General features: G+C 39.7%; 1 protein-coding gene across 1 annotated transcript in view; it reads right to left on the bottom strand.

The window, feature by feature from the left end:
- LOC136863589 (cytosolic carboxypeptidase 6) overlaps nucleotides 1-27,981 on the bottom strand; it is a 1,034,988-nt gene that overhangs the window by 646,129 nt on the left and 360,878 nt on the right. Inside the window, exon 6 of the mRNA XM_068226007.1 lies at nucleotides 1,102-1,270. Within this exon, the coding sequence (XP_068082108.1) occupies nucleotides 1,102-1,270 (169 nt within the window). The remainder of the gene's footprint in view (nucleotides 1-1,101; nucleotides 1,271-27,981) is intronic.

The raw sequence follows: 27,981 nt of genomic DNA, 5'->3' as shown, positions 1-27,981 counted from the left end.
CAGAAGGCACCATCCAGTCTGAAGGATGCTCCATTCTTGATCGCCACATATCACACCGTGCTGTTCTTGTTGGTTTATCCAGAGCCTTTGAGATATTGAGGTAACGTTTCTTGGACTTCAGTCTCCTGGGTGGAGGTCGATGCCCAGATAATGTGTGGGTGTTTGTGAGATCCACCTTCTACCTCTCTTGCCTTGCAAACAATTCTCGCCGAATGTCTGGAAGAGCAATACCAGCCAAGCAGTAAAGTTTGTCAATGGGAGTGAGTTTCAGACACCCAGTAATTATTCTGTATGTTTCATTAAGGGCTGTATCCATTCGATTTGTACGGACTGAGCTGAACCAGGCAGGACATGCATACTCAGCCGCAGAGAAATTGAGAGCAAGAGCTGAGGTTCCGGAGGATGATATTTCGGGCTGAGACTTTCTGTCCAGAGTTAAAACAGTGTTTCTTGTATGTTAAGGTTCGACGTAAGGTGACACCCAGGTACCTGGATGTAGAACAATGTTCCAATTGCTACCCCCCCCCCCTCGTCACGCCCAGCTGCCTAGTAGCTTCTCTATTTCGAAGATGAAATGCACACACCTGGGTCTCAGCAGGGTTTTGCAGTAGCCGGGTTTTCTGATAATACACTGAAAGGTCTTTAAGTTAATTTGAGAGCTGCACTTCAGTGGTTTGAAAGTCGTCTCTTAAATGGCAGGGATATATGTAAATTCTAATTATCGATTACTTTAACTGTATTAGCTTTGTTGCGTCTGTTGGATATGTTATAATTTACGTATCTCTGAATTCTATTATTAAAACTGAATGACTATCATCTCCAGTACACAGTTCTTCAGGAAACATCTTGGAATAATATCGTGTTGTATCAAGACACCTTGGCTGTACCAAATTCCAAACTCCTGTACCTAACATTATGTCATCTAGTGGTTATGCCATTTTTAGAACTTCACGTGAATGTGCAAATCGCTTCTACTTATATTCAGTAGAACAGATCTGGCTACACATCAGGAAACGTGCCGACTTAGAAATCTAGTAGGTTAAATATGTTCGCTCGTTTCATTCACATACACTTTTAAAATGGTTTAAAGATCTTACTCACCTTGACACACAAAGGATGTGGGTGATTCCCCAGGGTGAATCCGGCTCAGTATAACAACTACTCGAGGTTTCTTGGCCCCAGTCCCAGCGCTCGCCATTCCGCTTGACATCGTGGACGTCCGTAAGTTGTTTGGGTGGGATATAGTCAGCAGGTCTAGCCTCCTCTGTTGCTGTTCACAGATAAGAGGAGGCATTCAGTGATTATCAGGCGAAATAGACCAATATGCACATGGCGACATTTTTTAAATGAATACTCGTAATTTACAGTAACAAAATGAAGCCTTAATATTTAGGAAATTATTTCTATTCTTTTAGTTCAGGACATGCTTAAGAACATGTCTAAGAATACCCACTGTTTACCAGATGGTGTAGTCAAAATAAGCAATGCGTTAGTGGCATTATTCGTAGTTCTCTTTTCATAAAGCTGTAAAATAGATTTTAATTGAAATGTATATAAGATTTTTCCAAAATGCTGAGAAAGCGATCCTTCATTAGCTGTTTAAAATACGTCTTAGGTTTATTCTGTCAATGAAATATCATCAGGTGCTTTAGCCAGTGCGATCATTGGTGATGTATGTATAGTCGGTACCTTTTCGCAAGGGCAGGCATTAGCTGTATACCGTCAGTTGGATGCATGAGGGTTAAGCTGGTGTGTGTTTGTATAATGTTCCTTTTAGCATTGCAGTTGATAATATTTCAAACCAGTAAAACTGAACCGAATTGTTTTCTGTGTGTTGTATACGGTCTCCTGCCGGTGTTCACAGAACAAGGGCTTTGAAATGTATATCATTAGAACCCTGTATATCATATTTCAACCTCTATACTATAATACATGAAATATTGGTGAAATAGAACAATGTTACTGAAGAATAGACGTCACATGTAGGAAGATGAAAGAGATGACGTTATCGCGGGCAGAAAACAAACAAACAAACTTGTGGCGGAGCAATCCCTTAGAACCTTGGCCTGCAGGACGACTGCTCCCCGACTCTTTATCACTGCATCAATAGACACAGACAGGTATGTTAAAATAGAACGTATGTGAGCATTTCATATAATAATTTCAAGGTTAGTTTGTATTTGGCGCTTGTCAATAAAAGTGAGATTTTCCGTTGTTAAATACACAGTTCTTGTGATGCTGTACGTGTACAAAACACTCATGATTAATGTAAACTCGTGTCATCGTCTCAAGGTGGTGACAATTATTTTCAGGCACATTCCCGGTGGAGGTGAGCCGTATGTACGATTTTAACCACATATCAGCCCTCCTGCTGTTCTTAAATTTCTGGCAGTAACAAAAGTCGAACATGGGCCACCGACGACGGAAGATAATAATGCTAGCCGTTACGCTACATAAATAACGAGTTTTTCGTAGATTGTGAATCCATTAAACAAATTTATTTATTTATTTATTTATTTATTTATTTATTTATTTATTTATTTATTTATTTATTTATTTATTTATTTATTTATTTATTTATTTATTTATTTATTTATTTATTTATTTATTTATTTATTTATTTATTTATTTATTTATTTATTTATTTATTTATTTATTTATTGTGCTCCAGACAGGTGGAAACCTAATGATGTGAAGCACATATACATTAAATAAAAACAAATATCAAATTAAAATTATACTATCTCCTATGAAAGTCCTTGTAAAATAAAGTCACATATGAAATAAAAATACGCAGTTATTCAGTAGCATAATATCATCACAAATATTCAGTTACATATGCAAATAGTGTAACAAGGTATTAAAAAGTTAAAATTAAAATTAGTTACTAACGGCTTTAAATCTTTATAAGTACTGTAATTGTACATGACGGTAGTGATGTTATCGGAGATGATAATAATGATGAGGTAGATCATATTACCAGAAATTAGAAAGAGAACTAAAGCTACGAACTTAACAATAAGGGTCAGCAAAGTGGGGTTTCAATTTAGAACAGAAAACAATAAAGAATTATATTATTTTACTATGGCAGAGTATGTAGTTGCGTATATATCTGGTCTGTACGCATTGCTATATTTATTAAATATGTTCATTGAGTTTAACACTGGTGAATTACTGTACTATGTTTTTTGGTTCTTGATCTTCAGCAGTAGATGGTAATATGTTTTGGGCGTGTAGATGGATTAGGGACAGACAAGTTGATCAGACAGAGCAAGTTATCGCTACAAATAAGAGTGTTAAATCATTTATAGACAAACTAGAAATTACCCGCGGCTTCGCTCGCGTGGATTTCGTAATTTGATCAAAGTAGTCGTTCCTTGGCATTGTACTAAGACCTTATCTGAAAATTCCTAAAGTATAAAAACTCACCGAAAAATTGAGTTTCATTTACCCCAGAAATTCTTTGTAAACCATGTTTGTGGTCTTCTCTCAAGTCGAAAGAGTAAATATATGTTCTTTTATTTTTAAATGAGATTCCAAATACGTATTCCCACATCTGTAACGTGTTCAGTTTTTGAGAAATACATAAGTATCCCCATAAAAATAATTCAACCCCTTGATCAGTCCTTCCCTCTACCCCACCAACATCTAAGTGTATTTTCCAAAAAAACCCTGTTTCTTTATTTTTAAATGTGATTCCAAATACCAATTTTCGCTTCTGTAAAATCTTCAGTTTTTAAAATTTAAGTATCCTCATAAAAGATAATTCAACTATTTTTCACTTCTTTTCATCCCCCGTTAAGTGACAAATACTAAGTTTTGTCTCTAACATCTTAAGTTTTTTTTACAGAGAATGTAGATATACCGGTACTCATTTTAAATTTTCACCCGCTTTTCCAATGCTTTTCAGCCCCTTAAAAGGATTTTCCGAAAACAAAAAGTACGTGTTTCTTTACTATGAAAGGAAATTCAAAATACTAACTTTCACGTCTGTAACAGTTTCGGTTTTTAAGATAAAGTACCCTCATAAACATACTTCAACTCCTTATTTACTTATATTCAACCCCACACCCCTTACGTCAATTTTCCGAAAAAACAAATGCTTGTTTCTTTATTTTTAAAGGAGATTCCAAATACTAATTTTCACATCTGTAACATCTTCAGTTTTTGAGATATAAATATCCTCATGAATCTAATTCAACTCGTTTTAACCCCCATTTCCTACCCGTAAAGTTGATTCCCCCCTCCCGAAAAGTGCGTGTATCTTTATTTTTAAAGAAGATTCCAAATATCAATTTTTACATCTTTAACATATTTAGCTTTTGAGATATAAGTATCCTCATGCAAAGAATTCAACTAATTTTTCAATTCATTCAACCCCCTTAAATGGATTTTCTGAAGAATGAAGAACACGTGTTTCTTTACTTTGAAAGAAGATTCCAAACACAAATGTCCATGTCTCTAACGTCTTCAATTTTTGAGATATAAGTATCCTCATGAAGGAATCCAACTCCTTTATCACCCCAGCCCGTTAAGTTTATTGCCCCCTCCAAAAAATGCGCGCTCCTTTATTTTTAAAGGAGATCGCAAATACAAATTTTCACGTTTGTAACCTTAAGTTTTTGAGATCTAAGTTTCTCCGTAAAAATAATTATCTTTTTTTACTTCCTTTCATTCTTCCCCCTTAAGTAAATTTTCCGAAAACCAAAAATACTTGTTTCTTTATTTACAAAGAGGCTTCCAAATGCCAATTATCAGAACTGTAACATCTTCAGATTTGAGATATATGTATCCTCATTAAAAAGAATTGAACTCCTTTTTCACCGCTCCCGCCTCCAAGTTGATCCCTCCCCCCCCTCAATGCGTGCTTCTTTATCCTTAGAGGAGATTCCAAATACCAGTTTTCACGTTTATAACATCTTTATATTTTTTGGTATATATACGTACATTATTATACAGATAATTCAACTAATTTGTCAATTTTTTCACCCGCCTCCCCCGTTAAGGGTTTTTTCCAAAAACCGAAGGATACGTGTTTCCTGATTTTTAATGGAGATTCTAAATACCAATTTTCACGTTCTCAACTTGTGAAGTTTTTGAGATATACTGTATATATGCTAATTTTAATAATTCACCCCCTTTTTCAGTTCCCCTTAAGTGGATTTTCCCAAAAAATATATTTATATTTCTTTACTTTTACGGGAAATTCCAAATACCAGTTTTCAAATCTGTAATATGTTACGTGTCTGAGATAATTTGCAGATATAGTTTTTAAAAATTCACCCCGTTTGTCACTCCTGTTCACACCCTATTCATTGAATTTTCCAAAAACACAATAATACGTGTTCCTTTATTTTAAAAGGAGGTTCCAAATACCAATTTTCATATCTGTTACATCTATAGTTTTTGAGATAAAAGTCTCCTCATAATAGGTGTTCAACCCCTTTTCCCTCTTTTTTCATCCCACCCTTTGGGATTTTCCGAAAATAAAAAAAATGCGTGTTTTTTTATTTTTAAAGAAATTCCAAATGCCTATTTTTACGTCAGTAATCTTTTAAGTTTTTTGAGATATAGATATCCTCATTTTAAAAATTCACCCCGCTTTTCACCCCTTTAGCGACGGTGTATCCAAAAATTCTCCCTTAGTGAGCACCTACACCTTAATATAAATGTATCCCCAAAATTTCATTTCTTTATGTCCAGTAGTTTTGGCTCGGCGATGATGAATCAATAGATAGATAGATAGAAAGATAGATAGAAGAACTGAACTTACTCGCCTTTTTGCTAAGGACTTATAGCCAAGTTGTTTCATTAAGTCATCATAAGGATCACATTTAGGGTAATTATAAGTTATTTTGCACGTAAGTTATCTAAGAAATTTGTTTTGCACCAGATTAACTTTCTTTCCATGTAGTTTAAAGCTGGAATTCCAAGTGAGCGATGCATATTCTAGCCGACTCCTTACAAAGGAGTTGTACAATAAATGTATAGCCTTTGGATTTGTAAAGTCACGTGGGCATCTCTCAGAACATCCTAACACTCTGTATGTATCTGCAACAACTTCGTTGATATGTAGATAAAACGTAACTTTAGCTTCAAAATGCACACCAAGGTACCTGATAGAATTCACCGATGACAAATTAGTATTCAAAGTGCGGCTCCATGGCTGAACGGTTAGCGTGCTGGCCTTTGGTCACAGGGTTCCCGGGTTCGATTCCCGGCGCCGGGAATGTTAACCATAATTGGTTAATTTTGCTGGTACGGGGGCTGAGAGTATGTGTCTTCATCATCATTTCATCCTCATCACTACGGGCAGGTCACCTACTGGAGTCAAATCAAAAGACCTGCATCTGGCGAACCGAACTTGTCCTCGGACACTCCCGGCACTATAAGCCATACGCCATTTCATTTCAGTATTCAAAATATTACACGAGTGACAAATTTAATTTTTATTTCGGGAAAAATACCATTAAGTGACATTTGTTGTACGTTGAAATCTAACTTGTTAATAACGCTCCAACATGATATGCTATCGACGATTTTCAGAAGTAATCTACAGTCCTCCTGTAACCGAATGGCTTTGAAAATTATTACATCGTCTGAGAATAGCAATGTGTTTGCATACCGTATGCATTTGGGATTATCATTAATAAGTAGTAAAAAGAGTAATGGTCCAAGGTTTGAACCCAGTGAAACCCCAGATCGAGTATTGTAACACGCAGAGTCAAACCGTTTATAAGACACAAATTGTTGTCTATCAGAGAGATATGATGTGAATAATTTGATTAAGCTGTGAGGGAGTCCATAAGAATCTAATTTATTTACAAGTACATCGTGATCAACTTTATTTTATGCTTTCCTAAAATCTGTGAAAACTACTTCAACCTGGCCTCCTGCATCCATACTTGCCGATATTTCATTATTGAACTCCAACATATTTGTCGTTGTCGATTTCCCCGGTATGAAGCCATGTTGGGAGTCACTGATGATACTTTCTACGTGTTCGAATGCATGCTGATAGAGAGTTTGTTCGTAATCTTTTGCTAATGCGGAAGAAATTGCAACGGGTCAGTAGTTATTAATTACTGACCTATCCCCGGATTTGTGAAGTGGAATAGATCTCGCTATCTTCATCTTTGCTGGAACCGCTCCAGTGTTTAGTGAAACGTTAAAAAGAGAGGATATAATAAAATGTCTCCGAAGCCTTTAATTATATACAGAGGGATTAGATCTGGGCCTAAGGCTATTTTAGGTTTCATCTTTCGTATTGCTTTCTGAATTCCAATGGTACTAATTTCACTAACATTTAGTATATTCATCAATGGATTCATATCCGTATCCGTTTCTCTGAGTATAGAGATGAGAAAGTCTGCATAATTGTCAGAAACAGATTTATTGCTTAACAGTTCTTTTCCATTGTATTTCATTACACTGACATACGTTTTCCATTGTTTTCTTTTAACGAATGTCCAAACGTTATTCGTATTCACGCCTATTTCATGCTCTATCTGCCCGATATAATTTAATACGCGATGCTTATATATTTCTTCACACTTCTCCTCACTTCTTTGAATTTCAAGAAATAGAAAGTCTGATTTCTATGGCCTTCGTGCATCTTCCTGTGATGCTATGCTTTTCGCCTAATGTTTCTTATTATCTCTTGCGTAAACCATCAGGGGTATCGTTTCCTTTGCTTGACGGTTGTAGCGACAAAGGAATTTATAACAGAGTAAAAAATAGAATAAAATACATCTAATGCCTGGTTAACATCAGTATAATTTTCCAGAATCTATATGCGAAAGTCCCCTGTAAAACAATTCTAAATCTGCCTTGTTAAAATTGTATACAATTTTATTTCCCGCGTTATTATATTTTGCTCCCTTTTGTTGGTAACAGAAACTAATGTTTAAAGCCGGGTGATGAATGACCTCTGCTACGAGAGGATGGAAGTTTTGTCGACAATAATGGAAGTGATATTTGATAATACTAGGTCAAGCATTCTGCCATTATTATTAACAATGCCATTAACATTTCGTAATCCCATGAATTGTAAGAAAATATTTTTAAGTGTGCAGATGTAAACGTTATATCGTTTTCTGCAATAATTTGTGGTAAATCTAAAGACACCTAGTATTACTAATTGTTTACTGTTTAAAATAGGACTGGCTTAAATATCTTCGTAAAATTCATTACATGCAGCCATTTTAGTAGCAGGCGGAAATAGTACCACACAAATAAATATTCTATCAAGATTTTCCCGCAAACGTTTAACATATACGTGCTCAGATGAAACATCTATATCAACCTGTCAGGTATATTAGTTGCTGACAGCCAGTAAAACACCTCCGCCAAGTTCTTTACCTGTTGATATTTTATTGCGATCGCATCGAAGATCTCAAGAGCTCATAATTTATGATAGGAGAATTTAGCCAGCTCTCCGTCAAAGCTAACGGACCGAAGTTCTCACCTAATAAGTTTGTATAAAGAATATCAAGCTTGGTTCATAGACATCTATAGTTCCGCTAATTTAATTTCGTGTGGCTATTTCTAGTCGAGTGCAGCCCTTGTAAGACAGACCCTCCGATGAGTGTGGGCGACATCCGCCATGTGTAGGTAACTGCGTGTTATTGTGGTGGAGGATAGTGTTATATGTGGTGTGTGAGTTGCAGGGATGTTGAGGACAGCACAATCACCCAACCCCCGGGCCACTGGAATTAACCAATTAAGGTTAAATTCCCCTACCCAGCCGGGAATTGAACTCGGGACTCTCCGAACCGAAGGCGAGTACGCTGACCATTCAGCCAACGAGTTATAGTTCCGGTAATACACGTTTAATGACTTACTTAGAGAGAACTCCTTCAATAATGTAGGATGGAATGCCCTTGCAAAGTGAAAGTAAAGATCAGGCGCGTTGCTCTCTGAACATACCTAACTCGGAGTACACTCACTTTCCTAATATTACAGAAAATAATGAACCGTATCACCTGTTCACGGTCCAGTATATAAACATATTATTAATCAGCATAGTTATTTATTCATCATTTCAACCGCCCGTATATTTCGAATATAGCGCTAAGCGGAACCTCACGAGCGAGATAGCGGGGAGTGCGGACGTGTGAGTGAGCTGAGGTTGCAAGATGGGAGTAACGCTACAGCAATACAGGCTAAGAATTGGAAGATAGCATGATGCAAGGTGGTGTTGGAAGAAAGGTGGAGCAGAGAGAGGGAGAGAAATTAGTGGTACTAAAGGACTGTTGGAAACGATGCTGTGTGTGACGATTATTGCGACGTTGCTGGTGGTAGAAGGTATAGAAAAGAACCCGGAACCAAATCAGGGACCATTTTGCTGCGAGGAACTTGAAAAGATAAAGAGAGTTGTGAAGGAAGTGAGCAAAGGAGAAGAAATAAAGGAAATGATGCAGGAACACCGGGCAACCCAAATGAAGGAGATGAAGGACTTAAAACATTTTTATAAAAGATGAAATCGGAGGGGTAAATGACAAGTTAAAGCAGATAGAAGATGAGGTAGGGAGTTTAAAAAAGAAGATGTTTGTACTGGAAGAGGAATTGACAGCAATGAAGAGAGAAGTGAAGCTACCGAGGAACGAATCAGCAATAAAAATGTGTTTGTGTTTGCTGTACCAGAGGTAGGATTAGGATCAAAAGTGGAGTTAGTATTGAAAGTAGTGGACATAGTTTCGAATAAAACGAAGATGAACTTCCCTGAAATGGATATAGATGATATATATAGAGTAGGAAGGAACAAGGGTCATAGGCCGGTGAAGGTAAGATAAATTTCAACCCTGATGGCCGATGTAATTCTGAGGAATGCCGGAAATTTGAAAGGGTCGAACATTTATTTGAAGGCTGAGATAGAGAAAGAAGGCAGGATGCGGTTGGAGATCTTAAAGCGGCATATGAGGCGGGCTAGATCGCAGGGATTGCGAGCTAAGATAGTGGGGAGGTGTTTGGTGACTTCAGCCAGAAATTGGACACGATCGTGGACACAGGAGGAACTGCCAAATCGTCATCAGAATGTTGTTCCCCTGGACCTTAAATTAAAAAATTATACAACCACTTCTATTGCTAATCTTTGACTACTGTAACATTTTACTAATTTTTGACCTAACCTGCGAACAAGCAGCAAGACTCCAACATGTACAGAATTCTTGCATTCGATATGCCTTACAGTTTCTACATTATGCTCGTAAAACACTATATTAAAAATTTAGTGTTTTTAAACTTAAATGACCGTGGAAAAATTCAACAAATAACCCTCGTCTACCAGTCGCTTTTTGCAAACGGGCCACCTACTTATTGCCCAATTTTACTATTCCTTCTTCATTTCATGAAATTATTACGCTTTCCGGGTACTGTTTAAATAGTACCTCATCGAACAAATACCTACAGCCATCACAGGTCAATGCTTCGAGATTTTGGAACACAATCTCTGTAAATATTAAAGAAATGTTCTTCGTCTAGAGCGTCTAAAAGAGCCTGCCATAAGTTCCGCCAGCGTACATAGAGTTGACTTGAATGAATGTATAAGTGAATGACGTGTGCATGAAATCAAATATTGTATATTTCGTAATGTCTCATGTTCAGTAGAATAAGTTTTACTTCAGTATAGTTAGCAGATTCTGTAGTATTAACTTAGACATTCTTTAGTTAATAATTTCATATTTTTCTATTATTGTTTACTTCATCTTTATCCTATATATGTTTCATAAATTGCAATCATACTTAATTGTATTATTATTTACTCCTTATTGGGCATAAATGTTCTTCTCATTTATTACAATTGATTACCAGTATACTTTAAATTAATTCATTAAAAATCTAAAAATTGTATACGGTTAAGTGTAAGAAAGAGTCAAGTGCTCTAACTTCACTCCTTTACAATGACTTAAATAAAGAGACAAAAAATTAATACGTACGTAAATAAATAAATAAATAAATAGACAAGAATGCTTTACATCTCCCCTCCATTGCACGCTTCGGGACCTGAACGTGACGGCCTTTTCTTCCACTAGGAAATTTTTCAGGCTTACACGATACTGATGAGCGCGTTGTGGAATGCATTTATAATACAAACTGAAATTTATGGTATCCATACAAACGGTTAGCTACCTAACGTGAGTTGCTGTTACTCAGAATTTGAGCGATCTTGCTTGGTAGTCCTTATGAGCGCTTAATCTTCCATTTTTAATTGTCATTCTTCGTCATACTGTGAAGTGTTTACAAATACGAGTGCTTTTATTTGTTCATTGCTTCTTATTATTTGTACAATAAATCATCTTGTCAGGTAGATATGGTGACATCTCTTAGAGATAATCCACCTTCGCACTTGTAAACGACACAAGCATTATTGAGTGAGTGCTGTTGAAGTACACTTATTCACTTGCAAACACACCTTCTTGACGTTGTACTAAGCCTCAGATTGTTCTAATTGAAAGGTTTGCTTTATCTGCTACAAATTGTGTGCGACTAACCAACGTATTTGTAACTGGACCAAGAGGTCAATATATAACATGCTGAAAGTGAAGTACTGGAGAGTATACTGTAAGAACTGAGGGAAGAAAATGGTAAAGGGAAGCTTATTGTCCAGGAATAATAATTGTAGGAATAATAACAATCCTCTCCCATTACATTATTGAACATAAGTACGGTAAACATAACATTAAGTATAATGAATGTTTTAGCAATATTTCTCTATTTCGTGGTTCTCACCTTTTATCCTATCGCCTTCGATTTGTCATCTTCAGTCACGGAAGACACCGTGAATCGCGGAAAGTAGTATAAGTCACGGGTTCTAGCGCTACCGCCATCACAGGCCCTCGGCAGAGACCCCCACCCCATTGACAGGTCATGTTTGAAAACAAAGCCACTTGCTCTTGTTTTTAAACAAAGCTACGTGCTTTTATGACAGCTGCCATCTTTAATCAACAAAACATCGTGATGCCCTCTTTACGGCACTAAATCTCATCGTGGTGGTGGGTAATTTAAAATCCACGTGCTTTTTGACAGCTGTCATCCGCCATCTTTCATCGCTAACCTCAGTGCTGCCCTCTTTACGGTGGCACGTAGTAGCGGGCAATTTGAAAAATTCCACGTGCTCTTTTAACAGTTGTCAAGCTGACAGCTGCCATCTTTAAACAACAGACGATCGCCAACGTCAGTGCTGCCATCTTTACGGCGCTAAACCTCACGGCTACCACCTTAGGCACGTGGTGGCGGGCTATTTGAAATTCCACGTGCTTTTTGACAAGCCACGTGCTCGTGTTTGTAAACAAAGCCACGTGCTTTTTAGACAGCTGTCAGCGGCCATCTTTAAACAAGACAGCATCGTACCGCTATCTTCAGGGCACAAAACTTTATAGCTACTACCTTTGGCATGTGGTAGAGGGCAATTTGAAAAATTCCACGTGGTTTTTGATTGCTGTCATCCGCCATCTTTAACAGCATGCACATAGCTTACTTCAGTGCTACTATCTACGCGGAAGTAAACTTTATAGAGCGGAATTTAACAGGACAAGCAAGCAAGCTGCTCTTCTCAACTTACTACGATCCTAGTTATAAAGCAAGGTGCCCTTCTCAACATACTTACAGAGCTATCCTTCTCAACATATTATTATCTTAGTTTTTAAACCAAGATGCTGTTGTCAACACTCTAAGACTTTGTTGACATACTTACGAAGCTGCTGTTGAGAACACTGTTCACACATGTGCGAGAGATATTTTGTAGATAGATTCGAAAAGAAAAAATAGTATATTGCTTACTGCAACAGGACTAGAATCGAACAAGAGGTGTTCAGAACACTTCAGAACATGTTTAATCGAAGTAATTGACAGTGCATTTAGAAGTAGGATTTTGAGTTGTAGAATTCGTACTGTCGGAAGAAGTTTAGTACAATAGTCGATTCATGCATCATCGATAGGTGTGCGCGTGCACATGCGATTGCCGCACGCTGTTGGAAGAAGTTTAGTACGATAGTCGATGCATGCATTATCGATAGGTGATGCTAACACGCTGTAGCGGTAGAAAATAAAAAAAATACTGTTGCTATGTTCACAAGATTTTTAAACATCGCTACTCTTAGTGTAGCTATCTCGACAGATTCTAACCTTATTGCTGCAATATTAAATACTCAATGTCGTTACCTACAACACGTGTTAAGATCACTAACGAAGTGACTGAAACATAACAAGACTAGAATCGAACACTGTACTCGATGTCGTTAACTACAACATGTGTTTAAAACATTGATTGATGTGTTCAGATCACTAAATAAGTGATTAAAACGTAACAAGACTAGAAACGAACACTGTACTCGATGTCGTTAACTACAACATGTGTTTAAAACATTGATTGATGTGTTCAGATCACTAAATAAGTGATTAAAACATAACAAGACTAAAATCGAACACTGTACTCGATGTCGTTAACTACAACATGTGTTTAAAACATTGATTGATGTGTTCAGATCACTAAATAAGTGATTAAAACATAACAAGACTAGAAACGAACACGATACACGATGTCGTTACTTACAACATGTGATCAGATCACTGATTGTTGTGTTTAGAACGTGTTTACTGGTTATCAGGGGATACCTTTGTTCTTAGAAGATGGATTCGAACAGAGAAAATATATATATCGCCTACTGCAATGCTAATAAGCCTAGAATTCTGAACAGTTTGCGCGAGATAGCAGCTATACATAGACTGTTATAACCTCCTCTTCCTATTCCTGCTCCGTCAAGGCATAGCTTTATGTCTCTATCGAACATACATTACTATAACAACGAGATCTTATGCATAAGGCAGTGCACATATCGCGTAGCCAACTCGCTCAGTAAACGATCATTTACAAAATATATATACACGAAAAGTACAACTTCAATGATTTGCCTAGTATGAAAATCAAAAACTACGGAAACACAATGTGCACATATCGCGTAGCCAACTCGCTCAGTAAACGATAATTTACAAATATGTATACAGCAACAATACAACTTCAATGATTTGCATAGTGCGATAATCAAAAACCACGGAAACACACTGTGCACATATCGTGTAGCTAACTCGCTCATTAAACGATCATTTACAAAATACGTATACAGCAAAAGTACAACTTCAATGATTTGCCTAGTATGAAAATCAGAAACTACGGAAACACATTTTGCACATATCGCGTAGCTATCTCGCTCAGTAAACGATAATTTACAAAATATGTATACAGCAAAAGTACAACTTCAATGATTTGCCTAGTATGAACATCAAAAACTACGGAAACACACTGTGCACATATCGCGAAGCCAACTCGCTCAGTAAACGACAAATTCACAATATATATATATATATACAGCAAAAGTACAACTTCAGTGATTTGCTTAGTGCGAAAATAAAAAACTACGGAAACACACTGTGCATATATCGCGTAGCTAACTCGCTCAGTAAAGGATCATTACTGTATGGGCAAGCAAATGGAAGCAGAAAAGAAGCCAAACGGTAGTACAGGACGAAAATCAACGGAGGAGACATCCAGCTCACATCATGTTTCCACGACTGTTCTATCAATTAAGTGAAACAGTACAATGACCGAGGAGGACGACGAATTACACGGAATCGCTCGCGTGGATTAGGCACCTGCATTCAGCATTCGAGCAGTTGCACGTGAAATGAATGTTTTGCATACGACTGTGTGGCGAGTACAGTATTACGTGACATGCAGCTAAATCCCTAGCATCCACAAAACGTGCAGGCTTTGAGTCCTGCTGACTTCGCACCTCGAGTCGTATTCAGCCAATGGATCTTGCAGCGCCTTGCAGTTGATTCTAACTTTACTGCGTATGTGCTTTTAACAGATAAAGCCTGTTTCACCGGAGAAGGGATGCTAAATAGTCACAATAATCATGTTTGGGCCGATGAGAATCCCCACGCTGCAGTTGTGAAGAGCAATCAGCACAAACGTCAACGTGTGGGCAGGCATAGTCAATAAATACGTCGTAGGCCCGTTTCTCCTTCCTTCCCTCCTAAATGCAGCAGTGTACACAGTAGTGCTCAGAGATGTACTGCCCATGTCCTTGGAACGCAGTCCACTCGCCCTTGGTCAACTGATGTAGTTCCAACACGATGGAGCCCAACCTCACTTTGACCTGGAAGTTCGTAAACACTTGGATCAGATATTCCCTGAAAGGTGGATAGGAAGAGGAGGTCCTATTTCGTGGCCCACTCGTTCACTTGATCTCACACCAGTTGATATCTCCTTGTGGGGCCATATGAAGAGTCTTGTGTATGAGACACCTGTCGAGGATCTCTTGGCAAGAATACTCGCTGCCTGCCACGCTGTTCAAACGACACGGGATATTTGAACGTGTACGACAGAACGTTTTGCAACGATTCCATGCCTGCATTGACGAAGATTTGTTGAAAACGGAGTGGCTTGTGAAACTTGTGCATGTAAACGGACTTAAATGAATAGAATTCTGCTTACCGTTTGACTCGATCGTTTCCAGAATATGGTTCCTAATTTCAAATTGAACCATTTGCCGTCCTCCATCATCCCTGAAAGTTTGTAACATCATCACGGGTACACCCTGTCTATGGCGAGCTGAAAGCCGGTCAAGCATGTTAACTTCCCACCTCTCAACCAGGTGAGAATCTCCACGGTACAGCCGTTAGCACAGCGAACAAGAATCGAAGTGTACGATCAGGAAATTAAGACTATAAAATCTGCTTACCGTGAACGTCGTCAAATCTACCACCTAAAAATGTATGAACAATTTATAAGCCAATGTTTAAATAATTGTGTTTTTCTTTCACGCAAAGTTATATAACATTACTGGAGATCCTACTTTAAAATTTGTATATTTGAATCGTATCTAGTCGCTCTTCAAGCAATTACTGTACATTTCAATACTTTAGATTTTCTTCAGTTGCAAATGGTAATTATTCCAAGAGTAACCATTTAAAGACTAGTGTGTTTTCTCCTGTTCCAAGTGATAGATATTCCCGGCGTTAACATTCAAAGACTTGTGTTTCCTTCAGTGTTAATATTTAAAGACTTGTGTTTTGTAGAACAATGTCGAGTGTTTAAATAATTCCGTAGACCTCTACGCACTCGTGACTTGAATTAAATAACGTTTATTAAGTCTTAGAGATCAGCGCGACTTGGATAAACTGGTAAATAATTTGTGAAACCGTCGCTCAGTGTTTAAATTTTTGAACTAGAAAAATAATTTTACTTATGTACTCCGCCAAGTGTGACGAGTGAAATATAAGTAATTAACTTGTGACATTACTTTGGTGAATATTCGCATAATAATTTGCTCGTGAGCTCTTCGAAGTGACACGAGTAATTAGTTGTCCAAGTATAACTTTCGCAGTGAAGCACGGACTGCACATAGTAGCTTGGCATTCAGTTCTAATTAAATTAGTTCGACGAGTGGTCATCGATATATGAACTTCCAATGAGGGACCATAAGCTGAGTATCCCCATGACTTCTTCTATGACACTTGGAGTGGATCTTCCAGATTTCATGGTGCCCATTGTGAATGCATACTGGTGTCTGGAACTTCATTTTTCCCATGGTGTATGATGATTGGTGAACGGAACTTCATGGTGTCCATGGTGGATGGAGAATGGCAACGTGATGTACGAGTACTGGAGAGTACCTTCCTCGCCGCAGAAGAAGCCCAAAAGAAAATCTATTGTATTCATTGATGTTATTGTTTGGGTAATCAGTTTATAGACTGGTTTGATTCAGTTTCCATGCCACCCTATCCTGTGCTAAACATTCATTTCTACGTAACTTCTATATCCTAAGGTTTATGGTGTAGGTTACTGTGGTCAAGACCTAGTTCGTGAACCATGGGCAAGTGCTGAGTGGCCTGGTAAGTGGTCCTGAGAGACTGGATACTACAGAATGGGAGGCTAGGACTATGCAATCAACCGTTGGCCCTAACCCGCTAGAGGAGAGATCGCCACTTGGACTATGTTGAAGTAAGGATGGCACCCGGCTTCACATAATTTACAGAGCTCAGCACATTTTAAGCAAGCCTCGGACCTATGGGAGTAACGGGTTCCCACCCCCATTTACAGGCGAGAAACTCCTTAGAAGCAACTTGGCGAACGAAGTGGAATCCGACGGGGAGCTATCAAAATTAATGTGGCTGATGGAAGAAAGTAAGTAGAAATGGCTGAGTCAGCAACCTGGATGCATCTGAATGTGCATGGAGTAAATGATTTTCGGGTAAGGTGAGATAACGAGGAAGAGATAGGATATTATGAAGTTTACTTGACGGGCGTTAAACAAAGGGAATATCGGGAGAGTTGGCCGTGCGGTTAGACGCGCGCGGCTGTGAACTTGCATGCGGGAGATAGTGGGTTCGAATCCCACTGTCGGCAGCCTTGAAGATCGTTTTTCGTGGTTTCCCATTTTAACACCAGGCAAATGCTGGAGCTGTACCTTAATTAAGGCCACGGCCGCTTCCTTGCACCTCCTAGCCCTTTCCTACCACATCGTCGCCGTAAGACCCATCTGTGTCGGTGCGACGTAAAGCCACTAGCAAAAAACAAAAACAAAAAAGAACAAAGGGAATGGCAGAGTGTGGGGTAGAGCTATTCATCAGGAATACTGTTGCACGCAACATAATTTCTGCCAGGCACGTAAATGAGCGAATGATGTGGGTAGATTTGGCAGCTGGAGGAATTAGGCCGAACATAGTCTCAGCGTATTCACCATATGAGGATGCGGATGAGGATGAAGTTGACAAATTTTAGAAGCAATGAGTGACATACTTGTTATGGTTATCAGCAACGATAGGATAGTGCTAACGGGCGATTTCAATGGGAGAGTTGGAAATAGAACTGATGGATAAGAAAGGGTGATTGATTAATTTGGGGAACATATTGTACCATATCCTGTCCTAATTTTGGCCTAGCTCAGGGGCAGAAGTGCGTAGTACATCCGAATAGGGTCAATAATGAATAACTAACTAATAAATACGCCAAAATATACGGACAGGTAATACGTACATATAAATCTAGTGAACGAGAACGCGAATAATCGGGTAAAATGGAATTATTAAATTAAAAACATAAAGGAAATAATGCTAAACAAGAATTTAATCTAATAACAACCGACCACTGGTTGTGTCAATCAAAGAGAAATTACACGTATTTATACACGAATTATCATTGTTACATAAACGTTTACAAACACAACGGGTAACCAACCCGAGATATTTAAAGCATTCCTCATTGTGTTTACAATTTTTTCCTTTAGTTGCTCGTTTTGTTATGTCCCTAGTTATTTTCCCGAGGGCTGGATTTGTAAACCGTTCATGATATGTGATAGTAATACCCGATCCACTAGTAATGGCCTAAATTTCATATATACTCCAATCACTTATTCTTATATATTCGTTACTTTTTAAAACACTGATCCGATTGATTAAAATAGTCCTGCCGGGCTGAGTGGCTCAGACGGTTGAGGCGCTGGCCTTCTGACCCCAACTTGGCAGGTTCGATCCTGGCTCAGTCCGGTGGTATTTGAAGGTGCTCAAATACGTCAGCCTCGTGTCGGTAGCTTTACTGGCACGTAAAAGAACTCCTGCGATACAAAATTCCGGCACCTCGGCATCTCTGAAAAGCGTAAAAGAGTAGTTAGGGGGACGTAAAAAAATAGTGCTAAGAGATTGCTGAAACGCTGAGGAACATTGCATGGAGGCAGAGAAACCCGCTCAGAAAAGTGGTGAATCGTAAATTCTCCTACTCTCCACCGGTATACCTGTAATGCTCTGGTCCACTGAGCGTTATGTAAAGTGCAGAACATGCGGACGGGTTGTTCCGAGTGCCATCCGTAAGCGAAAATTACTATTGTATGTGACAGGCGGGGTATAGATTTAATACAGGATATCTGGTAAGAGGAATAAATGTCTGAGGGTATAATCTATAAAAGGCACTTTCCCTACGTACAACGTGTTCTACTCTGGGGTACCAGGCGAAAAGTTTCAAAACTGGGTACTATTTAATGAATGCTATTATTTTTGTCATTCATACGAGAGCTATTTCTTTTCAACATATGATCGGTCGTGAAATTGAAACTTTAGTGAGAATGCGACGAAGCGTTGTGCAGATGTGTTGCGCAATGTCTCTAGTATGCCTGTCGACCGCATCAAGACTCTTTGATTGGCTTTGAGCGCGTAGTGAGCATGTAAGCCTGCCTAGGACAATAGAGTCTTCTGCCAAGTGTGAAGTACGCGCTGTCATTCGATTTCTTCATGCTGAGGGGTGCAATGCGTATCTTGGGTGAAATGCAGCCGAAATTCATCGACAAATGAGTGAAACTTTAATGAGTGACAGCAAAGTGCAGCAATTTTGCAGGAACTTTGAAGCAGGATGTACAGACGTGCATGATGCAGGCGGTCAGGGAAAGAAGCGAGTGTCAGACGATGATCTTCTTCAGCAAGTGGACAAGGCGATTCGAGAAAATTGCATTGCACCCCCTCAGCATGAAGAAATCGAATGACAGAACGCACTTCACATTTGGCGGGAGACTCTATTGTCCTAGGCATGTTTACGTGCTCACTGCGTGCTCGGAGCTTACAAGTGGGACGTGAAGCGGTCGACAGGTATACAAAGTACTAGAAACACTACGCAACACATCTGCACAACGCTTCATCGGATTCCCACTGTGGTTTTAATTTCGCGATCGATCGGAGGTTGAAAAAAAATAGCCCTCGTAAGTAACACAGGCATTTAATTCATTGATTTAAAGGCGAATACGGTGCTAAATGTTTGAAAATTAATGAAGCCTTTTGAATGAACTCTTTCTTCAGTTATGTAGTCTAAAACTAAAAAGGAAGCGGAAAAAAATTTTGCAAGGAAAAGTGCTTTATTATATGGTGTATTTTATATTACCTTTTAACTGTCATGAGTTACGTTTAGCTTCATGGTAGCCATATATTTTGCGAAGATCATTCGTTTCCTTAGAGAATAACACATACTTGAGCACCAAATGATGAAACGAGTCAAGGAGGCAGGGATGAAAGTACGGTACATCCACATACCATGTTTTCGAGAAATTGTTCAGTAAAATACTTCCAGGTCCGCCTCTGTGGTGTAGTGGTTAGTGTGATTAGCTGCCACCCCCGGAGGCCCGGATTCGATTCGCAGCTTTGCCACGAAATTTGAAAAGTGGTACGAGGGCCGAAACGGGGTCCACTCAGCCTCTGGAGGTCAAATGAGTAGAGGTGGGTTCGATTCTCATCTCAGCCATCTTGGAAGTGGTTTTCCGTGGTTTCCCACTTCTCCTCCGGGCAATTGCCGGGATGGTACCTAACTTAAGGCCACGGCCGCCTCCTTCCCTCTTCCTTGTCTATTCCTTCCAATCTTCCCATCCCCCCCCCCCGCAAGGCCACTGTTCAGCATACCAGGTGAGGCCGCCTGGGCGAGGTACTGGTCATTCTCCCCAGTTGTATCCCCCAACCCTGAGTCTGAAGCTCCAGGACACTGCCCTTGAGGCGGTAGAGGTGGGATCCGTCGCTGAGTCCGAGGGAAAAACCAATCCTGGAGGGTAAGCAGATTAAGAAAAGAAAATACTTCCAAACGGTATGTCACTGACAATCATAAAATCGCTGCCTAAATGAACGTCCAATTTTTCGACATTGTCGAACCGAGCGTCTCCACGATAGCATCGCAGCTGTCACTGTGACCACTTCTGCTTCTTCCCATCTTGCCTTGAAGTTATTAAAAAACATCGTCCGTTAGGTCTCATTCTGCTAATTTGAGTCTCTGTGAAAGGATGATTAACTATTTGTACTTATCCTGAAACAATTATCAACATCACCGTCACTACCAACTTCTACGTAGCTTCCTTGGCCGTGCCAGAAGTTTCCTACAGCATGTAGCCTTGTCCATTCACCTTTTCTGTTTCCTTTATCGTAGATTGTCTACCGTCATTGTTAACATCTGTTCGTACCAGTGATCACTCTAATTATCTTCATGTTTGTAACCTGCATTCAGTGCACCAAATAGTCCAAATTCCCCCAAAATTCATTCCTAAAAGGATGAGTCTGGCCTGAAAACGGAGCAATGAGAGGATAGTTTAGTCTGTGTAAAAATAGGAGCAAGCTTGTAATTTTCCGTACCTGTTGACAACGCGATCATAGGCGCAGGACCTCCAGTTTTAGGTTGATTTCGAAATAGATGAATATGACCGTTCATTTCTAAACTCCCACGTTCGTAAACCGCGATTCGAACCGCAGCCGCCTTGGTGAAAATGCAGTGGCATATCACTCGGCTATCGGTCCCTACTTTGTAATGTAAAATTAAAAATACTGTTGGTCACACCTTTGAAATCAATGCAAATAGATTTGATATGCTTGTGTGCTGGATTGTTGTTCACTAGACTAGCAAGTAGAATACTCATTTCAAGTATTTAAAATGATCCAGCAGCTTGAGTGTTGTTCTTGCTTCATTTCCGTTCTAGCATTTAATTTTCAACATTCCCAATCTACAACATTTAGATCTTCTTCGAAATAATGATTTTCATATTACTCACTAAACTTCTTTTCAAGTTGAATTGCAAGTTACGTGGATCGCTGTTGTACGTTCTAGATAAGAATTTCCGTTCCGATCAAGTTCTATTTTTTTTTTGCTGATTGCTTTACGTCGCTCCGACACAGATAGGTCTTAAGGCGACGATGGGACAGGGAAGGGCTAGGAATGGGAAGGAAGCGGCCGTGGCCTTAATTAATGTACAGCCCCAGCATTTGCCTGGTGTGAAAATGGGAAACCACGGAAAACCATTTTCAGGGCTGCCGACAGTGGGGTTCGAACCTACTATCTACCGAATACTGGATACTGGCCGCACTTAAGCGACTACAGCTATCGAGCTCGGTAAATCAATCAAGTTCTAGTCACTAACCAAAACACTTATACATTTCTACCCAACTGAACCCCATCCTCACATGTTATGGCGCAGTAAATGGCGAACTGTTCTGTCATTTTGTGAACACCTATAACCACATCGAACCAATAACTCGTTCAACCTCCTTTTCTCGCCTCAGACTGCTTGTCAGCATAAGTGCCCTTGACTACCCCTAATAACCTATTTCCGTTATCATGACCACTTTGCATGAACTCCATCGTTGCCCTAACCAAAATATCATACGAACGCTCTAGATCTACGAAGTTGTCCCCTTCTCCCTTATTTGGCGCAAATCGCAATTGTGGTCTTAACTACAACATTGTGGATACAAGCCTCAATGGCTTTCATTTATCTAATTTTTCTCATTGTTCACACTTTGTTTTTCCATAACTGATGCAAACAGATCACATTATACACTGATCAATGGAATATCACGACACTTATTTCCGTTCATCGTACTTCTTACTTGTGAACTGGTACTACTATTGATCTCAGCCTGCCGGCCCCGTGATGTAGGGGTTGCGTAACTGCCTCTTATTCAGAAGTCCCGGGTTCGATTCCCGGCCAAGTCAAGGAGTTTTACCTGGACCTGTGGGTTGGTTCGAGGTCCACTCAGTCTACGTGATTAGAGTTGAGGAGCTATCTGACAGTGAGATAGCGGCCCGGTCTAGAAAGCCAAGAATAACGGCCGATAGGATTTGTCGTGCTGACCACACGACACCTCGTAATCTTCAGGCCTTCGGGCTGAACAGCGGTCGCTTGGTAGTCCAAGGCCCTTCAAGGGCTGTAGTGCCATGTGGTTTGGGTTTTTTATTGATCTCTGCCACTCTGGACGAAGATGTCGACTATTCCACTAGGAGAAGCAATGCTTGAGTGAGATACGTTCAGTTGTTTGATGTTGAAATTGGGTAACATATGGATTATTACGAAACCACTTCAGTGCTCTCTGTCATCCAAGACCGGAAACTGACTAGATTTTTTAAATTTTAGGATGTGATGTCTCTTAAAGTGCCCAAGCTTCGAGGACGAAACATATGAACAAGTGTCCACCCTCTGGATCGAACATAAATGCACACTCGTTGGACGGCTGTGTTAACACACGAGGATGACATCATTCTCGACCTAAGTAATCTATGATCCCAAACATCGTCAAAATGATCTATGATATTGAGAAGGTTTTGAAAACAACACCGATCAAAGTAGTCAAGCAATACGGCTGAGGATGCCGTTACGGTGACGACGACAGGCTGGGTACCATCGTTCTTGCAAGCGAAGGTCCGTAATGGAATGTATGTGCCACGTCTTTGTTTCTGTTTTCAAATGAAATCTTCCAGCAGTGTAAAGCTGTCCTGATATGAATTAACGCGAATCACCCTCAATACTAGTCACTTTTCTTTACCCTCCATTTCTGTTTCCGACAGGTAATTAAATTTCATCTAAATATTGGAGTTAGAGAGCACTATGCAGTCCTTTTTCAAGGTAGATGTTGGAATTGGACGTACAGAGAGGGAATTTAAGGTGGAAATGTGAGGAGTGTATTTCAGTTCTGAAAACAATGTGGTGTACAATTAATCCACTTAAAACCAGAGTTCATTATTATGCACATGGTTATTTGTACCTAGGTATATTCCTCTTATACCTTATGGGTTACTTTGGAACTTCTTAAATGGTTTGCATTTATTATAGGATTTATCTGCTTCTGCGTTACATAGTAAATACTGTAACAGAATATTCTACGTTTTTTTATGAACGACATTAATATTAGCGAATATTGTTTGTATACTGCATCGATTCAACATCGTGTAATTTGTATGCAAGAAAAATGTTCCAGAAATATTCGCACTGCCTTTTATTTGAAAATTTATTTATCACGCTTTGCAATACTCGATCATATTCAAAATAGCTTTTTAAAGCAAATCCAAGTGTAACCAGTCTGGAAGGAGGGGGTAGGTTGTCAAAAACCAAAGCAGATTTCATCACCGGATCTCCGAGAGGGACGCAAAAGTATGGGTTCAAAGACTCGCACATCATCTCCCCTAATTATGAGAGAAATCTACGAACTTACTCGAAGCTGTAGAAAGGAGTACGTGGCTGTACTTAGGACACCTCGCTTCAGACACTACGTAAGACGAATTACTAAAACAGTGGCAGGAAATGGTGTTGATAAAGTGATGGAATGTGAGGCATTGTCTATGAGGGGATCCAATGAAGCTGTTCCGTAAAAATGTAAAATCAATGTATTCAGCACACGAGCTGTTGGCCGGGCTATCTGGCGTTCAAACGTTTCCACTTTCGCACACCATAGTGAGCAAGAACTAGAACGCTTACTGTGGATTGTATGGGGTTTAACATCATTTCAGGCCGTACAACCTAGATATTTTTCAGCAGGACAGGAATTGTTGTGTTAATATTCACGGAAATATTTCTTGTTGAGCCTACAGATCCGGAGGGGTATTACGGGGTCCCCAGTAAAGGAAAAGAACGGGAGCTCTCGGGAGGTGCATCATGCATTTTAGAGACATCCTTAGGTGAACTGCAGAGAAAATATACTGAAGAAAATTTGGTGATACTTATATTTCCCTGTATACAGAGGGGATCGAATATAAACGGAATTTTTTATTTACATTCATTTATTGAAAAACACAAGGAAATTACAATTTATTTTTCCACATAGTTTCCTGCTTTGGAAATGCATTTCTTCCAGCGTATGGGCAGGTTTTTATGCCCTCATCGTAAAACGAATAGGGTCGTGTCACCAGCCAGTTGTGCGCGAAGTCTTCCACACTCTCGTCATCTTCAAATCGTTGCCCTCCTAGAGCTTCTTTAAGCGGTCCGAACAAATGGAAATAAGTCCGTGCTGTAAGGAGGATGATCAAGTGTATTCCAGTGAATTTCCTGTAGCTTGGAGATAGTTGGAACCGCAGAATGAGGCCGGGCATTGTCGAGGAGGACGATGACCTGACGGATCGGTTGGTCTCGTCTTTTGCGGCGATAAGCAACCCTCGCCTTGTTCAACAGCTCGCAGTAGTAAGCAGCATTGATTGTGTGTGCAAAAATCAATTAGCAAAATGCCTCGCCGATCGAAAAAAAAAAAAGACGGTTGCAAGATCCTTGCCAGCTGACAGTTTCACTGGTGCTGCCTCCCCTTTCCTCTGCCAATCCTTACTGGCTTCAGGAGTGTAGTGGTGGACCATGTTTCGTCGCAGGTGACGATTCGACTCAAGAATGCATCACCTTCTTCCACAAACCTTGCTGTAAGCCTCTGACAGACCTCCAAACGTCTCAACTTAAGATTTTCGGTCAAAAGGCGAGGGGCCCATCTGGAACACACTTATGGAACTGTAGGTCGTTTCTGATGTTTGTTTGACAGCTCCCATAACTGATTCCGACTTCTGCAATTTCTGATATTCTCGCCCGTCGATCGTCGTCAATAATGTCTTAAACCGCACGAATGTTTTCGTCTATAATGCTGGTCCGAGGACGGCGATCGTGTTGCTGATTTCCCACACGTTCTCGTTCTTCCTTGAACTTTTTATGGCAGGCAAACACACGCGTCCTTGACAATGTTTGATCACCGAATTGTGTAGTCAATCTCTAGCACATTTCTACCGCTGTAACTCCTTTACGAGCAAGAAATTGTATAATTATGCGTTGCACAGTGGAGGGGTGCACCTGTTGCTCCGACATCGTGAGCGATACTGACGATACGGCGGGAAATATCTAACAGCACGCTCTCCCCACTCCTAACGGTTCCGCCTAAGCATAGCAGAAGCGCGGGGCCAGTCCTACCAACTGTTGATGTTCAGGAAAATATCCCGTTTATATTTGATCGATCTTCGTAAATATGATAGACTTATACATTAGATCCCTCATCATCAGCGGATTAGGCACTGAAAATAGTTCTGAGTGCCTTGTCCCGTGTAAACCCAAGATCCGTAGCCATTATACTACGAGACATCAACTGTCAGCTGGATAAACCCGACAGTAACGGAACTGAAGTATTTGAAACCCTTGAAGAGGAGAACTTTAGACTAGACAATTTATTACAGTCGAGCTTCGATATCTCGAACCACCGTGGGAGCTGAATTTTATTTCGAGTTATTGAAATTTCGAGATACAGAGGATTTCCCCCTTTGGTGATTGCACGTAATCAAATTACGTGGAACTACGGCTTGAAACTCTCGTAAGTGTTATTTAGCGATATAAAAACAAACTCGAAGTTTTTTGAAATTTTAATTACAACACTTATTAGGCCTATAGCAGTTAATTGCAGACAGGGTAGGAACAGAGGAACATGAAACATACCTCCGTTAACAACTAAAGAAAGATCCCTTAGTTTCGTCTGTTTTTACCCTCAAACTTCTTGTCCTCCACGTAGATTTCAACAACAGTCATTGCTGTAAAACATCTACTCGTACATTCAACTGACTCTGTATGTAGGATCGAAGAAGAGTCAGTGCACCTAACGCCTGCTCTAGTGACGATCCAGAAGAGAGTTCATTCAGCTCTAACTGCCTACGTTCAACGCACCATCGAGGTTCGACTGCATTTCTAAATTTTCTTTCTTACGATTTGCTTTACGTCGCAACAACACGGATAGGTTTCGTGGCAACTATGGAATAGTGAACGACTAGGAGTGGGCCATAATTAATGTACAGCCTCAACATTTGCCTGGTATGAAAATGAGAAACCACGGAAAACCATCTTCAGCGCTGCCGATAGCGGGTTTCAAACCCACTATTTAGCGAAGCAGCAAGAAGCAGCAATCCAGAAATGAGTGAGGCAAGGCTGCAGTTTGTCCCCTCTCCTTTTCAAAGTTTACATAGAACAGGCAGTAAAGGAAATCAAAGAGGAATTTGGAAAGGGAATCACAGTACAAGGAGAGGAAATCAAAACTTTGAGATTTGCCGAAGATATTGTTATTTTATCTGAGACTGCAGAAGATCTCGAGAAGCTGCTGAATGGTATGGATGAAGTCTTGGGTAAAGAGTACAAGATGAAGTCCAAAACAAAAGTAATGGAGTGCAGTCAAACGAAGGCAGGTGATGCATGAAATATTAGATTAGGAAATGAAGTCTTCAAGGAAGTAGATGAATATTGTTACTTGGGTAGTAAAATAACTAACGGTGGCAGAAGTAAGGAGGACATAAAATGCAGATTAGCACAAGCAAGGAAGAGCTTTCTTAAGGAAAGAAATTTGCTCACTTCAAACATTGATATAGGAATTAGAAAGATGTTTTTGAAGACTTTCGTGTGGAGCGTGGCATTGTATGGAAGTGAAACATGTACGATAAATAGCTCAGAGAGAAAGAGAATAGAAGCTCTTGAAATGTGGTGTTACAGAAGAATGTTGAAGGTGAGATGGATAAATCGAATCACAAATGAAGAGGTACTGAATCGAATTGGCGAGAGGAGATCGATCTGGCTAAATTTGACGAGAATTAGAGATAGAATGATAGGACACATCTTAAGACACCCAGGACTTGTTCAGTTGGTTTCTGAAGGAAGTGTAGGTGGTAAGAAAGTTAGTGGTAGACCAAGGTATGAATATGACAAGCAGATTAGAGCAGATGTAGGATGCAGTAGTTACGTAGAAATGAAAAGGTTAGCACAGGATAGGGTGGCATGGGCGGTTGCATCAAACCAGTATATGGAGTGATGTCTTAAACAACAACAACAACATTTAGCGAATTCAAGCTGATAACTACGTGACCCAAACCACGCAGTCATTTGTTCAGTTAGTAAATTTAAAATCGATGCCTACATATATTGCATTTAATGGTTCCAGTGTGACCAACCTAGTCTTCTCAGAGGCACAGGAGGTAGGCTTTCTGCATCAGAAGCCGCTCTGCTCTTCTACCAGGCAGCACGTACTCTCCACACTAGTTTTCTGTTGACTCAACTCATTCATCAAACAGGAAAACAACAACAGGTCTCAAGAAAAAATAACCTAACCACCTTAGAAAATTGCCTGGATGTAATTATCTCCTGATGTACTCAAGCTACACTGTTGGGACCCTATTAAATCATCATTGTACCCTAT

This window comes from Anabrus simplex, chromosome 2 (assembly GCF_040414725.1).
Source record: "Anabrus simplex isolate iqAnaSimp1 chromosome 2, ASM4041472v1, whole genome shotgun sequence".
NCBI lineage: Eukaryota > Metazoa > Arthropoda > Insecta > Orthoptera > Tettigoniidae > Anabrus > Anabrus simplex.
The sequence above is the reverse complement of the archived record's forward strand: the minus strand, read 5'-3'. Positions and strand labels throughout refer to the sequence as shown.